Source organism: Acomys minous, assembly GCF_964271855.1.
Source record: "Acomys minous genome assembly, chromosome: 18".
In the NCBI taxonomy this organism is placed as follows: domain Eukaryota; kingdom Metazoa; phylum Chordata; class Mammalia; order Rodentia; family Muridae; genus Acomys; species Acomys minous.
The window spans coordinates 8,631,457-8,647,208 of NC_140501.1; the positions used below are offsets into that span (position 1 = coordinate 8,631,457).

The 15,752-nt window shown below is 39.0% G+C and overlaps 1 protein-coding gene across 5 annotated transcripts in view; it reads right to left on the reverse strand.

Annotated features, from left to right (window-relative positions):
* GPC5 (glypican 5) overlaps positions 1–15,752 on the reverse strand; it is a 1,329,555-nt gene that overhangs the window by 1,065,442 nt on the left and 248,361 nt on the right. For all 5 annotated transcript variants that reach the window (XM_084767670.1, XM_084767674.1, XM_084767672.1 and 2 more), the window contains exon 3: positions 9,864–10,558. In XM_084767670.1, the coding sequence (XP_084623796.1) occupies positions 9,864–10,558 (695 nt within the window). The remainder of the gene's footprint in view (positions 1–9,863; positions 10,559–15,752) is intronic.

Sequence of the window (15,752 nt, forward strand, 5' to 3'; positions counted from 1 at the left end):
TAATGACTGACAGATAAGGTTGCATGTAACATTCATTCAACATAAAATTACACAGTAAGAAGGATACTCAAAAGAGACAGAGCTGATGGGAACAATAATTTCAACAGAGTGGAAAATTCCTTTTACTCAGAGTCCTGAAAATTTTAGTGATAAACAAAAACAAACTTGGGAGGGAAAAATAAATGAAAAGGAGGGAGAATCAATTTTCTCAACGGAGAAGCTGCCAGAGGTTTATCCAAACCCAGCACGATGGTGTGTGTGTGTATGTGTGTGTGTGTGTGTGTGTGTGTTTGTGTGTGTGTGTAACAATAATAATTACAAATGAAAACGCCTTAATTTTGAAAGGGAGTGTGTACCATGGAAGAAGTTGGAAGAGAAGGAAGAGGATGCAAGTGATGTGAATATAGCACTCATACATGAAATTTGGAAAACTAAAACATTTAAATAAAAATAGAATCACATTAAAAAGGCAGTAAACCTGAAATTTAATCTAGCTAAATACATTTTTGTGAAATTAAACATAACTATGTGCAACTTGCTATAAGATTACTGTAAAGACAAACAGTTAATTGGAAAGAAATGTGAGAGTACATACAGATACTCACCACCTCTCTCCCTGTCTTTTGATCCCTCTCTCCTTTCTCTATTTCATCTCTTTTAACTGTAGAGTTCATATTGATGATACTGTTCAGGATGTTTGAAAGATGTTGCATATACACAGTGTGAATATCTTATTTTCACTCTATATAAAAACTAAATAAATACAAGTGAGAATAGAAATATGAAGATGGAGCAGCATCTTTCAGAGAGTGATGTTTGCCTCATGTCTATTTTTATCTGCCCTTATTCTCAATATCCTTATCTGATAAACAGGATATTTGACAGGGCTTAAGATAAATGCACATATAATATCAATAACACCAAGATATCTGTGTAAGAGTTTCAAGATTATACGTTGCGTATTCATTAAAAGAATCACAAATTAAAACAGTTCTCGGGATGTGTTCTCATGGAAGACAGGGAATGTTAATAATTTAAGTTTCAGTGGAAAAACTCCAAATGAATGTAATTAAATCCAGCTAGTGTATCGAATCAGGATGCTTCAAATTTGAGGTCATTTCATTTCAACAAATATTGTCAAACATTTTAATAGGCACTGGGAATGAAGATATTTAAAAGATGCCATGAAGTGCCTGAGCTGCCAGCTTAACTGGAGCGATGGAGACAGTGAGGGATCCTGATGGAAACACAGGCATTTTAGCCTATGGAGGATACAACGCACACCAGGGAGGGCAGAGGAGGTGTGGGTGACATCTCCACTCAGAGGGCTCTAGACCATGCCAAGGAACTCATTGTTTTTCATATAGACACAGAAAAGCCAAAGTGCAGACAAAGATGAATATGAAAAGAGTTGTCCTTGTTGAGGAAACATATTAGAAAAGTCATATTTATTCAGTCGACCAATACAAATTTACCAAAGTGCATGTATAGCAAGGCGTAGATTCTGGCAGTAGAGTAACAAATACAAGCAAGAGCATCTGCCCTCACGACATCTACAATTAAACATAAGATAAAAATAACATAAAAAACTCCAGGCCATAAAGCAAAGGAGCCATGTTACTCATGTGTATTAATTACAGGGCTACCTTACCCATTTCTTCTAAAAACAAGACTTCCACGGTCATGCAAAAGTGAAAAGTCTATTAGCATCCATTAGAAGGCTGCTACAGGGTGATGGCCAGAGGAGAGTCGGCTTCATTCACTGACAAAGCAGTGAGACACAAAGCGAAGAACGCCTTGGCAGAGGGGCCTTCGGGACTCCAACATGCCTAGAAACATCTACATAGAGGATCTCTAAAGAGGGCAAGGTGGGCGGAGAGCCCAGAGCAGGCAGAGCTTTGAAAGCCAACATAAAGCTTTCAGATTCTGCTGTAAGGTCAACAGACAATCCATGGAAGATTTTAGTCATGATTCACTTCAGATTTCAGAATCACATTCTGACTTCTGTGTTGAGACTAGACCTGAGGCATTGACAGAAGGCAAGATGATCTTTTATCAATTTCAACACTGCAGCTACAGTAACCAACTGGTATACACCCAGTGTCTCACTAGGCACCCTTCTTTTAAAGCATGTCATGCAGTTTAGCTAGATTCTAGCATGAGTAAAAGTATTCTCCCATTAAATCCTACCCCTATTTAAAAAATAATAATAAAAGCCATTTTCCAAGATCTTAAAGTTTACTGCTTGTGTAAAAACAAAATTGTTACTATACAAGGAGGTTTTTCTTCTAAGGGACTTTGAAGCATTAAGAACAGAATGTCTCTAAAACACATTTAATGTGTCAGTGTGGATGGAAAGAGTTCACAAAGCCTCAAGAACACATGCCAACAAAAAGTACAAAAGAAAAAAACCTCAAAATGAAAATTAATCACTGTATTGTAGTGGCTCTTCATTTGTATGAGTCTATTTTAAAAACAGCCTGTCACTGTCTTATAACTTACTATGGACTCCAGTGATTTTATAAGCTTATTTATTATTTAATTTATGTTCTATAAAATTCACCTTTGAAATGTGAATACAATCATATCTCCAATTACAGAGGACCATAGTACCAAATTTTATTATTTCAACTCTAATCACTTCCAAAACAAATCTTGTTTTGTGTAAGTAGCACTTTCTCATTTGCTGGTGCCACCTCCCAACTGTGAGGAACCACCAAGCTGCTCTCTGCCTCAGTGGCTTTGCTGCCAAGGCTCTCTTGTTAATAATATCATTAATACAGGGGCTTTTGAGATGACTGACTTCAAACAGTGCCCGATAAGGTAATTAACTGGAGAGCCTTAACCTGAGAGATCACCAGGCTTCCAGGTTCCTCTGTAAACAAACAAGCTCAGGAAATTCCTATCCCACAAAATCAAAACTTAAGCTTAGCCAATCAGAAATACTCAACTAACATCTACAATTGTTTTATTTAATCATAAAATATTTTATTGTCTAATTTCTGATAAGCATCTTGTCTATATTTTCCCTTTGGAATCCTTCACTGGAGACTCATCTGCTTGCAAACTACAGTTTGTGGTTCAAATAAATTCTTTGAAATTCTAAAGTACCTATTCACCTTTTTTTTTTTTTTGAAAAAAAAAAACGTCCTGCAACACAGTCGTGTTTCTCCTGCATCATTCCTTACTATCGCTGAAAATACCCACCATGTGCATGAAAGAAACTGTGTTTACACACCCAGCTCTCAGTGGCCATTCAGGTAATTTCCTTTGCTCAATTTTGCAAATAATGCAATTATTATGAATCGGTATTTTGTGGGTCACATATTTCATCCTCACATAATGTATGCATGTACATACATATTGTATATACACACATACAACATGGAATTCCTGAACCACATTGTACCTGTGGGTTTAACGTTTTGAAGAGGCACCAAACACCTTTCCAAATTCCATGCACCATTCATTTCACACTGCCTCTAGCAGTCTTTCAGTGTTCCATCATCTTCTCCACAGCCACACTGACAATTTTCTTCTATATTTCCATGGTAACCATTCTCCAGTGTTAAGTGATATCTTATTATTGATGATTCCTCAGTGAGTAAAGATGCTAAATATCTTCCGTGTAGCTTGCTGCCTCCTTGTAGACCTTCCTTAGAGAATGTTCATTTAACTCTTGTTTTTCTCATAGTGAGTTATAATTAATTTCTAGTTGCATTGATCAGTGAATTCATATAAACATTAACTTATAGTATGTAATATATTAAAAGCATGATTTTGAAGAAAATGTTTCTAGTAATTCCACTACACTTTCAGTACTTTATTTTTAAAATTATCTCTTCTAATAATTTTGTTTCAATTGTATTTATTTCCATGTTTTATCTTACTTTTTGGTTAAATATATTTTCTTACTATTTGGCAAATTAGTAACACTGTTTGTGGATTCCATACTTGACATTTATCAATTACATATCATTAGTATTTTGGGTGTTTGTTTGTAATTTGTGCCCTTTGTTTATCCTCTGGCAGCACTCTGTCAGATTCTCAGTTGACACAGATGCTTTCAACAGAGCATATATATGAGCCCACAGTGTGCCCATGACTCAACAATGCCAATTTAGAGTATCAGTCACTGATGTCAGCAGGTACCATGACCCAAAACCAGAGCCATGAGCCAGAGCACAGGACAGTTCTTGTTTTCTAGACATGAAAGGAACCTTAGTGAATAACAGGGATCGTAGAGGAAACATTAAACAGAGAATAAAAATTTTTAAATAAAAATTTATTAGTGCTTTGAATTACATTGTATCTTGAATATGTTGTTGGATGTCTTGTATAAGAAACTAATCTCCCATAATCTAACTTTGTAAACATGTTCTGGCTAGTTTTACAACACACTCCATACAGTGGAACCTGTGCCTGATACTGTTTACAGGCAAAACAAAACAAAACAAAACCAAAACTGGCTAGGTCATAGGCCCTAAGAGAAAACCTATTATTATTATTATTATTATTATTATTATTATTATTATTATTATTATTATTGGATGTAATAACAAACTGTCCCCTGTGCTTTTATTTTATAACCCTAGATTAATGCGTCTCTCAACCCTCATTAGCGACGCTTCATCTTCCAGTAGATGGTGACTGTTACAGAGTCCCACAACCAGCCAATGTGCCGAGAACAAGAGACTGAAGGGACATCTACATTACACTCCTCTCCCCAAGGCTCAGGAATTGTCACAGAATGAAAGGGGCCAGGGGGTACATTGTAAGAGCCAGAGAGTAGATGTTGTAGAGAAACAGTATTTTCTAAATACAACCATGAAGTTTGACACATGCACTCAGGGTCTCCAGCCACCTGTACCAAAGATGTACAAGGTCAAGTCAAACAAAATCTCAGCAGTGATGATGGGAGGGATGCTGAGGTCCCAGGCTTACCTGAGGAGCTACTGGTACTGCTGGTTTCTGGGATTTCATTCAGAGTGTCAGACCCTAGAGACTGCTCATGGTCCAGCAGATAGTCCAACACGCCATATATGTGCACACAAGTGGTCCAACACAGTCAGTCATACATGTACACACAAATAGTCCAACACACAAAGTTCTTGCTGGTAATTTTTCTCATCTCTTTGTTAACAAAGAAACAATTCTTTACTTCCCAAGTTGGGGAGAATCAATGTTCACCCGAGTTTCCTTATGGACTCTGACTCATTTAGAACATGGTAAAGCATCATGAATTAGTATGCCTCTATATCCCTATGCCTTTGACAAAAAAGGGCTGCTGCAACAAGTGGTGCACTCACATCACGTGATAGCAAAGACAACTTCACATAATGGTTGGCAAAATGATTTAGTGTCCATGGCCGTACCATCCTAAACGAACCTGGTCTCCCCTCATCTCGGAAGCTAACTAAGCAGGGTTAGACCCGTTTATACCTGGAAGGGAGACAAAATGACTTGTTAACAGAGTAGAATCTATGTCCCTCTAAGTATGTGTATATCTAACAATAATGACCACATCAGAGAACTGTACATTTCCAGAAAACTCTCTTTTTTTCCTCATTTAAGGAAATATTTATAGTTATTTGTTAATATTAAATAATCATTGATTTTTGAATTCTTGTGAATAAGGCTTGTTGGAGTCCTGTATTCCTAAGAAAAGGATGTTTGCTATTAATGTAAAGCGCTAAGAAGTCAGCATAGTACTTAGCAACAATTCATTAGGGCTCAACCACCCTGCTGGGCACCCTGTGCAGGAGTCCTCACCTTAGGCTCCCTCATAGCCTGCCTGTGGGATGGTTACTGTCACATTTAACCTGAGAGCAAACTTAGTTAACAAGTAAATGCTCCTTTGAGCTTGAATGACCCTCTCACAGGGGTTGCATATCAGATATCCTGCATATCATATGTTCACATTATGATTCATTACAGTAGCAAAATTACAGTGATGAAGGAGCAAAAATTATAATAATTTTATGGTTGGGGGTCACCACAACATGAGGAACTGCATTAAATGGTCACAGCATTAGGAAAGGTGAGAACGGCTGTGCTGGAGGGTGATGCAGAAGACGGAAATGTGATCTAGTCTCACATAACACATGCCTGTGTTTTTAATCCCAGTCTTTCTGGCTCTGCTTCTACTTTTTTCAGTTATACTATAATGTAATCTCCAGTAAAACTATAGAACTTAAAAATAGTCTTTTAAAATATGCTTCTTTTACTGACAGTTCTCTCTCTCTCTCTCTCTCTCTCTCTCTCTCTCTCTCTCTCTGTGTGTGTGTGTGTGTGTGTGTGTGTGTGTGAGAGAGAGAGAGAGAGAGAGAGAGAGAGAGAGAGAGAGAGACAGAGAGACAGAGAGACAGAGAGACAGAGAGAGAGAGAGAATGTGCAGGTGCGTGTGCGATACTTACAATTTTGACAATAAACTGAGAACTTATTTTAATTTCCAGCTGAAATTCCTCTAATAAAGCATGATACATCAGGCATTTCTATGTGCTTCCTTAGGTAGAAATACATGTTTATCAAAGGGAACATGGAGAAGTACTCGGGTTCACGGATTGCTTGGGAATGTGAGAGAGCCGTTATTTGCTAGCTCCCCAGCAATTTATTTTGAATTTGTTGAAATCACTGATGTGTGAACTGGTTATCAAAGCTTGATAAACAGTTTATAAATCACTTTGAAGTTGGCACAAATAAATATTAATGAGTCAATTTACAAGGAACTTAAAGTCAGTTTCTTCTTTCGAAATAAATGAAAATGAGTAGTATTTCTGTTGTTTTATTTGAAAAATAATCCACAGTTTGTTAATAATAATTATGTCCCTAACGATACTTACGAGGCCATTTGTTATATGAAACCAAACTTCTTTTTTAGGCTCCCGATGCAATAGTCTCCTGTCAGTCCTCTTGACTACCAATCACGACTACAGGATCAGACCCTATTGCTGACAAAACCACACACCTCCTAGTAAGGTATGGAGAGTGCTGGTACTGAGTAGGACTGGTCCAACCCTCAGCCACACAACATGTATGCTACCAGCACCATCTCTAGGATTCAGGGGAATATTGTGAAAGTGAAAGTAGGATGTATGTAAGAGTCAGGTGGTAAGGGGCAGGCCTGTGAAATGCCATCACCAAGCCCCAATGCAACGGTTGCCACCATTAGTTTAAAACCATGATTACCTAGACCAGCACAGCACTGGCTTTGCCAACAGTCACCAAAGGGAAAAGGACACACAGGACCCTACCCCATATGACTGCACTATTGGTTACTGATAGATTCTAAGAGTCACTGTTGGCATTCAAACAGATGAGCCCCAAACCCATGGTTCTACTGATGAACCTGGGTAAACTCAGTGATTCATAAAGCATGACTGAGAGAAAGATTTGTAGGAAGAAAGAGTAGCCATAATAGGAGATGAGGGAGGGTGGAGGTAGGAACGGTCAGTAGTCTTTATGTACATGTGTGAAATTGTCAAAGGGTAAATTTAATTACTGAAAAGATTTGGGTGGGGGCTTGTAACTGTTGGCAAGGCAGACCTTACAAGGCCAGTGCAGGTGACGGCAGCTTTGAGTGTCTGGTTGCAGTACCCTTTTCTGTTCTTCACTCTGTCTTCTGCCTACGCATTCTTTTTCTGTAGTGTTCCCTGAGAATTTCGTGGCATGAAAGCTTTCCATAAAGTTGATTCATAAAGCACAAACATGATACCAACAATTTGAAATACAAAAGTCAGCGGTTTAATCAAGGTCTTCCCATGGCTTGCCTTGGAAGAGGAAAAGCAATTCCCTGGTGGCCACATGTCCAGCTTCAGGGTTTGACCAACATTATCCATGCAACCCATCGCTACCTATCCTGTCATACAAGCTAAAATAGTCTCTTATATTCTTAGTAGTTTGCTTGGGCCACAGGTAGAAAATGCTAGGTTTAAAAGTACACATGCACTCTGAAGTCCTGTGCTAATTCAGTTTTTGAAATAGGAAAAAAAAATAAGTAATTATATATCTGATCAATTTTCAGGGTACAAAAGGGCACTCTGTCTTGTAGAGATGCATAACAAAGGGGACCTTAAATATCAGTTGTGTTACATATGTCAAAAATCCCTGGCCCAAGATTTTAACTGGCGTGCCAGACTAGAAACAAAGCCTGAGGGCTGAAGACATGGTTTGAATCTCAGTACCTCCATGGCAGCTCACGGCATCAGCTACTTCCAGTGGCTCTCTGCTGACTTCTGCAGACACCAGGCACACTCATGATGCACACACATACATGCAGACAAAACAACCATACGCATAAAAATAGTAAAATAACTAAGCTTTTCATATAAACTATGTCATAGACTTGGCCTCAGATTTTTAGTACAGATGTTTCCTTCTGGACATACTTGACGTTGTAATATGGATCCTTTATTTCCCATCCAAACTTTAAAACTGTGAAATTCCTGTAGGTCTGGAAATCTTTTTAGAGGTCTATCCTGTATTTGATTTGTATAAATAGAAGAGAGAGGACCTAAGAAAATGAGATTTAGTACATCAAGTTGAGAACAAGCAAAGAGGGAGGATGTTGATGGTGAATATGGAAAAGGCACAGTGACACACACACATATGTGCATGTTTACATAAACATCACGGTAAACTTATGATTTTGACCATCAATTTTAAAATGGCAGAAGAAATTTGTTTATTGTATAGAGGCACTCATCAGAATGCAATCTGGGAGTTGAAACCCTGTGCTCATATCCTATGGGCCGATAATGTGGCCACCAGAGGGCGCCATTTCTAAACGTCCAAAGGCACCAAAGAGGCTCACAAAGGACAGAGTAAAAACCTGGAAGGAAAAAATAAAAAATAAAAATAAAAAAACCTCGAAGGTGGTGGATAAAGCCAAACTTTTCACGTCCACCTTCTATCAGGAAGGAAGAACTGACATATGGACCTCGTGATGAGAACAGTTGTCACGTCAGTAAATCAATGTCAGTACAGAAAGATGGATGGTCATGGTACTGGAGAGTACTCGTTTTATTTCAGCAGAAATGATTTAGGAGCATCATCCACAGAGTATCCTACTCCACTCTGCGAGACACGAGAAGCGTCCCTGAAGGAGCCTGAGAGTGTTTTTAAATAGCTCTATGGGAAGCTGAAGAAGGAAAACCTCTCGGATCCATTGCTTGAGGGTTCTGTCTCAAAATGTTCTCAGTGTGCTAGAAATTAAACAGCTGGGAAGAGAACAGTTCAAGTTTTTGACAAACTATCACTCAATCGCTTTATCAGATTCGCAAAAAATGCTTATGCACATCAAAGTAGCCTGTCTTAGCTTCCTGGGTACATAAGTGTCTTCCCACTCTAAAGCCAGTGAGCTACAAACTTCTAACAGCAGCAGTGCACATAGAACACAATGTACAGGTGGCAGACAGACGGTTTGCATAAACAATACCTTCTGGAAAGGAATTCTCCAGAATATATCTGTAGTAATTTCTTCTTATCAGTGACGATATTGAGGTCCAGGGACTTAAAACTTTTATCTCATTTCATGTTTCTAACAAATTTTGTACTCTGACTCAAACAGATGTGCTTGATTTAAATGTTAGCTCTTCCAAACTTCACTGAACCATTCAGTAAGCTGTATACTTAATAGCTAAAGTATTATTGTAACTGATGATAATTTTGGTGTAAAATAGATATAATGTAATACTTTGAGTCAAACATGTCTATCCATGCATCTTGCTAAGGTTTCTTAGAGAATAATCTCACTATGCTGATAGAAATGTGAATAACCACAAAATAGCAAATGATTTTGTGTGTATCCGGACTGAATTTTGCACTCTAAGAAATTAGAAGGGAGGCACAGAGTAGCAGCCTACCTGGTCCAATAACCTCTGCCCATTGAGGTGAGCCTGCAGCATGGCATCATTAACAAGCAAGTGGAAGTTCAGGAGCACGTGTTCAACGTCATAGGCTCCATGCATCGCATCTGACAACTCTTCCAAGGATCGGATATAAGCATGCCAGTGGGGATCAAGCTCTGTCATGTGGGCCAGGCAGCCCCGGACGACATTGAGGCAGTACCCCATACAGGGTTTGCTGAGCATCAGACCCTGGCAGTGCGGGCAGTACTGCATCCTCAGGAGGGCTCTGCTGCACTCCTTGGAGAAGTGTATATGATCCGTGGTGTTGATGACTTCAATGCCCAGGTTGAGTGCTTGCAGGAATGTGCGGCTGGGCAGCAGGGACCTCCCCATCTGACCCATGACTCTTTTGGGAATACTGCCAAATGGACTAACATTCTGGCGGGCCATTCGGATACATTCTGAGTATTGCAGAGAACTGTCGGTTACTCCAGGGTTTATGAGATGGTTATAGACCAGAGGAAAAAGACTGTCGAAAAATCTGTTCACAAATTCTTCAGGATTAGCATCAGCACCAAATAAGTAGAGCCCCACATCTGTGAAAAACTCCTGGATGGAAGCAGCAGCCTCCAAGGCCATGTTCCGGTAGGTATTGCAGAACAGGATGCTGGTGTAATTCTCTGCTTGCCTGATGAGGGTTTCCAGCGTCTCTGTAACACAGGGAAAGTAAAGTGTAAGGCTCAGTACTCGTGCTGAGTCGTCTGTCTGCCACACCCAACATGTGAGCATGTATTATATATAACCAGCCCAAGACCAACCATGATGCACAGTCAAGCAAATTGAATTTTCCAAGAGATTGGCCATGTGATAATGGCAGTACACACGCCATATGTATTTCCAAGAATGCATTTCTTAGTATCTAAACTGGCTAAAATGTGCAAAAACCAAAAGGTGGTTACACAGAAGGGTAGTTTCTGACTAATTTTTATTCATAGCTCTTCATAATCTGCTGATAAGAAGTTTTCTTTGTTTCATATCCTGGGTTTAATACTTATAAACTGGACAGCAGTTAATAATTGGTTTCCTGGTTACTGTATTATTATGGTTTTCCCACCTTACGCTTATTTTCCAAATTAAACTTCAGAGATTATATACTAGTTACTCCTAAGGCAGGCTAGATACCCAAAGAAAAGCCTGATAATTCACAAACCGTTTAACATTTCCAAACTTAAATGTAACTAAAACATGCTACTACTACACTCCTCATAAAGTGCCATGCCTTGTTAAGTGAGAAATATAAAGGATGCTCCCTGGAGACAGCAATTTGAGACTGTCTTACTTTTGCCTTGTTGTTCTTCTTCTTTTTTTAAAGTCATATATTTATTCTTGTTGCTCTTAATCTTTTCTTCAAAAGGCTGACTATGGGATGTTTTATTTCTTACCCAAGTACCTGATGCTACAGAACCAGCCAACCAAATCTAAGATTCCCACAAAAAAATGAAGAATAAATCTAAATGGAAGGGATTGGAATAATCATTGAGATCAAATGAAATTATAAACCCTGTTTATTAAAGAGCAGTAAACCATCATGAGTCTCTAGTAATTACATTTTGTAATTAGACTAATTAATGACACTTGACTATTTCAATATATAATTATAAAATACATTTAATAAAATGATCTCCCATAGCAATGACCTCATAGTTATTTCTAATTAAGTTGTTAAAGAGTACAGTTACAATTCACTAATCAAATCACTATCTTATAAAAATACGGAAAAAAATAAAAATGAAATAATGACAAGCAAATATATAGGGATTGACTACTAAGAAAGCAGAACCATGCAGTGACTGTGCAACAGTGTCTTCTCACAAAAGGAAGGACACAGCCAAGTGCAGTCTGGGTTTCTCTGAGACTGATTCCCACTGCATTCCAGACCTCAGTGTGAAATATCAGGGTACATCCACCATTCAATCAAAGGTAAGTGCTTTGAAAGGCTACTGCATCTCTGAGTTTCATCAAACAGAGGACTATGAACTCTAGATTGCTGATGAGGTATGACACATGTTCACATGCTGTTCTAATACCCAGCACAGGTATCAAGTATATTCTACAACTTGGTGAACATGGGAGAGAGCAAAAGTGGATTAGAGGCCAATACCAGAATTTCCCAACTGGCCTCACACTGGTTTATATGAAGGCAAATGAAGGCTGCCGGGCCACTTAAGAGATCTCTTCGTCTAGAAATCTGTATTTAACATGCAGTTTTCGTGGTTCTCACTTGCTAGACTTAGAAAAAATGACAGTGGCTGACAAGGCAATATGCTCTCTCTGCTCCTAGAAAGTGCCAGCAAGTGTCCCCAGAGGACAGCCCAACCCTACAGCTACATCTCATCCAGGGCACTACGTTCCCAGCCCCACAAGAGCGATTGTGAAAACCACACTGAACTGGGCCTGAACTGGAATAAAACGCACAGACTTTCCCCTTCCTTCATATCATGCCTCCATTTTGCTCTGGTGCTTGTGCAAATAATTATGACGTAGATCACAAACTACATCAGTCTTTAAGTAGCAATGACCGCAAGTTAATTGAAATTTTTTTCTCCTTTATTAATTTATTCTTGTTACATCTCAATGGTTATCCCATCCCTTGTATCCTCCCATTCTTCCCTCCCTCCCATTTTCCCCTTATTCTCCTCCCCTATGACTGTTCCTGAGGGGGATTTCCTCCCCCTGTATATGTTCATAGGGTATCAAGTCTCTTCTTGGTAACCTGCTGTCATTCCTCTGAGTGCCACCAGGTCTGATAAATGAAGATAGATTAAAAGACACCCCATTATCACGTGAATTCTTACATGCTTTCCACAGGGAGTTTTGAAGGTATGTTGTGGATGCATTCCGGTAACGGACACCAGCCATATTACTCTAAGTTGGATGACACTTGGACATTGCTGATCCTGACAATACAAACTGTCCTATTTTTGACAACTCTAAATGATGATCAAGTATGTGATTTTTTTTAAATAAACAAAGTAAAATCTAAAATGTTTCTTTACAAATTCTACCATCATACATTCATAGCATAGTGACTCAGAATGTTTGAAGTTTACTGGGAAGTATCCAGTAAACTTTTTTTTTTTTGCATATTAAGTTACTTAGTAAACACAATGTTAGAATATATTTATTAGAGCACTAGAGTGAATGTAGTGCATCGAAATATTATTTCTTTACTGAATTCACTCTGTACTATTGACAATAAATCAATTCTGATTAATATTTGGGCTCTGTCACAGACAGAATTTTGCCTAAAAATGGGCAAGCTTGGATGCAGGCAGAGTCAACGGCCAAACTCTGCCAAGACTGGATAACCAAGTCCTCAATAATTCCTGCCTCACAAATGTGTCTGTCAGATCTATTGGGTCAGAAGGATGCAGATTATGATCCAATGTTACAGAGAGTTTTAGGTGACTGTTCAGGCAGCAAACTGTCTCTGCCATGTTCTCATTTTTGGAAGCTGCTAACCTGCACTCCCTGACTACTCAGATAATTAATTTTATTCCTTCTCAAGTCTCTCTCTGATGGGGTTGAATACCAGATAGTTTAGTTTTACAATTAAGCTTATTTGTTTAGGGGATTAGATGTTTTTTTTAATACATTTTTATTAATTTATAAATATTACATCTCAGTTGTTAGCCCATCCCATGTATCCTCCCATCCCTCCCTTCCTCCCACTTCCCCCCCCTACTCCCCTCCCCTATGTCTGTGTCTGAGGGGGATCTCCTCCCCCTGAATATGCTCATACGGTATCAAGTCTCTCCTTGGTGACCTATTATCTTTCCTCTGAGTGCCACCAGGCATCTCCATCCAAGGGACATGATCAAATATGGGGCACCAGAGTTTGTGTGAGAGTTAGATCTTCTTCTCCACTCAACAGTGGAGAATGTCCATCGGCTAGTCCGGGTAGGGGTTCAAGGTTTTTACTGCCTATTTTTTCCTTGGCTGTTGCCACAGTTTGCGGAGGACCCCAGGGCCCAGACTCGCCTGTAGTTTTCCAGGACCCACTGGATCCTTCCATTTCCTCTTTCTCCCAGGCTTCTCACACCTAAAGTTTCAATAGGATGTCCTCCCCTCTTACCCATTATTCTGGTAGGTACAGTTTTTCATGGGGACGTACACCTTGGGCTAGTGTCTCGATATAAGTGAGTATATACCATTTAGCTCTTTTTGCTTCTGTGTGAACTCACTCATTATGACAATTTCTAGTTCAATCCATTTGTCCACAAATTTTGGAAATTCCTTGTTTTTAATAGCTGAGTAGTATTCCATAGTGTAAATGTACCACAGTTTCTTTATCCATTCTTCTGTTGAGGGACACGTAGGTTGTTTCCAAGTTCTGGCTATTATGAATAAGGCAGCTATGAACATGGTTGAGCATATGTCCCTGTTGTGTGGTAGTACATCCTCTGGGTATATTCCAAGGAGTGGAATAGCTGGGTCTTGAGGAAGCCCTATTCCCATTTTTCTGAGAAAGCACCAGATAGCTTTCCAAAGTGGTTGTACTAGTTTGCATTCCCACCAGCAATGCAGGAGTGTTCCTCTTTCTCCACACCCTCGCCAGCATGAGGTGTCAGTTGATACTCCCTTCACGATAGCCACAAGCAATATAAAATATCTAGGAATAACCCTAACCAAGCAAGTGAAGGATTTATTTGAAAAAAACTTTAAAACTCTGAAGAAAGAGATTGAAAATGACATCAGAAGATGGCGGGATCTACCATGTTCGTGGATTGGAAGAATCAACATAGTAAAAATGGCCATCTTACCAAAAGCAATTTACAGATTCAATGCAATCCCTATCAGAATACCTACTAAATATTTTGAAGATATTGAAAGAACAATTCTCAACTTCATATGGAGAAACAAAAAGCCCAGAATAGCAAAAACAATCCTTTACAATAAAAGATCCGCTGGAGGAATCTCCATACCTGATCTCAAGTTGTACTATAGAGCAACAGTAATTAAAACAGCATGGTACTGGCACAGCAGTAGGCTAGTGGATCAATGGAATCGAACTGAAGACCCAGAGATGAATCCACACACATTTGCTCACCTGATTTTCGACAAAGAAGCCAAATCCATTCAATGGAAAAATGACAGCATCTTCAACAAATGGTGCTGGTCTAACTGGATGTCTACATGTAGAAAAATGCAATTAGACCCCTATTTGTCACCATGCACAAAACTCAAGTCCAAGTGGATTAAAGACCTCAACTTAAAACCACAGACATTAACCCAGTTAGAGGAAAAAGTGGGGAAGAGTCTGGAACTCATAGGCACAGGAGACAACTTCCTGAACAGAACACCAACAGCCCAGGCCTTAACATCAACAATTAATAAATGGGACCTCATGAGGCTGAGAAGCTTCTGTAAGGCTGGTGACACTGTCAAGAGAACAAAGCGACAGCCTACTGACTGGGAAAAGATCATCACCGACTCTTCATCTGACAAAGGTCTAATATCCAAAATATATAAAGAACTTAAGAAATTAAACACCACCAAACCAAATAACCCAATAGAGAAATGGTGCGCAGAGCTAAACAGAGAATTCTCAACAGAGGAATATCAAATGGCTGAGAAACACTTAAAGAAATGCTCGACCTCCTTAGTCATCAGAGAAATGCAAATCAAAACGACACTGAGATTCCATCTTACACCCATCAGAATGGCTAGGATTAGATGTTTTAAGTTGATAATGACAAGATGTGATGGAAGTTGATTTACATTCAGAATTTTAGACACACTAAGATAGGAAAGATGTTTTCTTCAAGGCTGCCAAATACAAATAGCCAAAAAAACTATGAATGTAACATTTATATAATTCCTGATTGTTTTGTGGTTCTTATT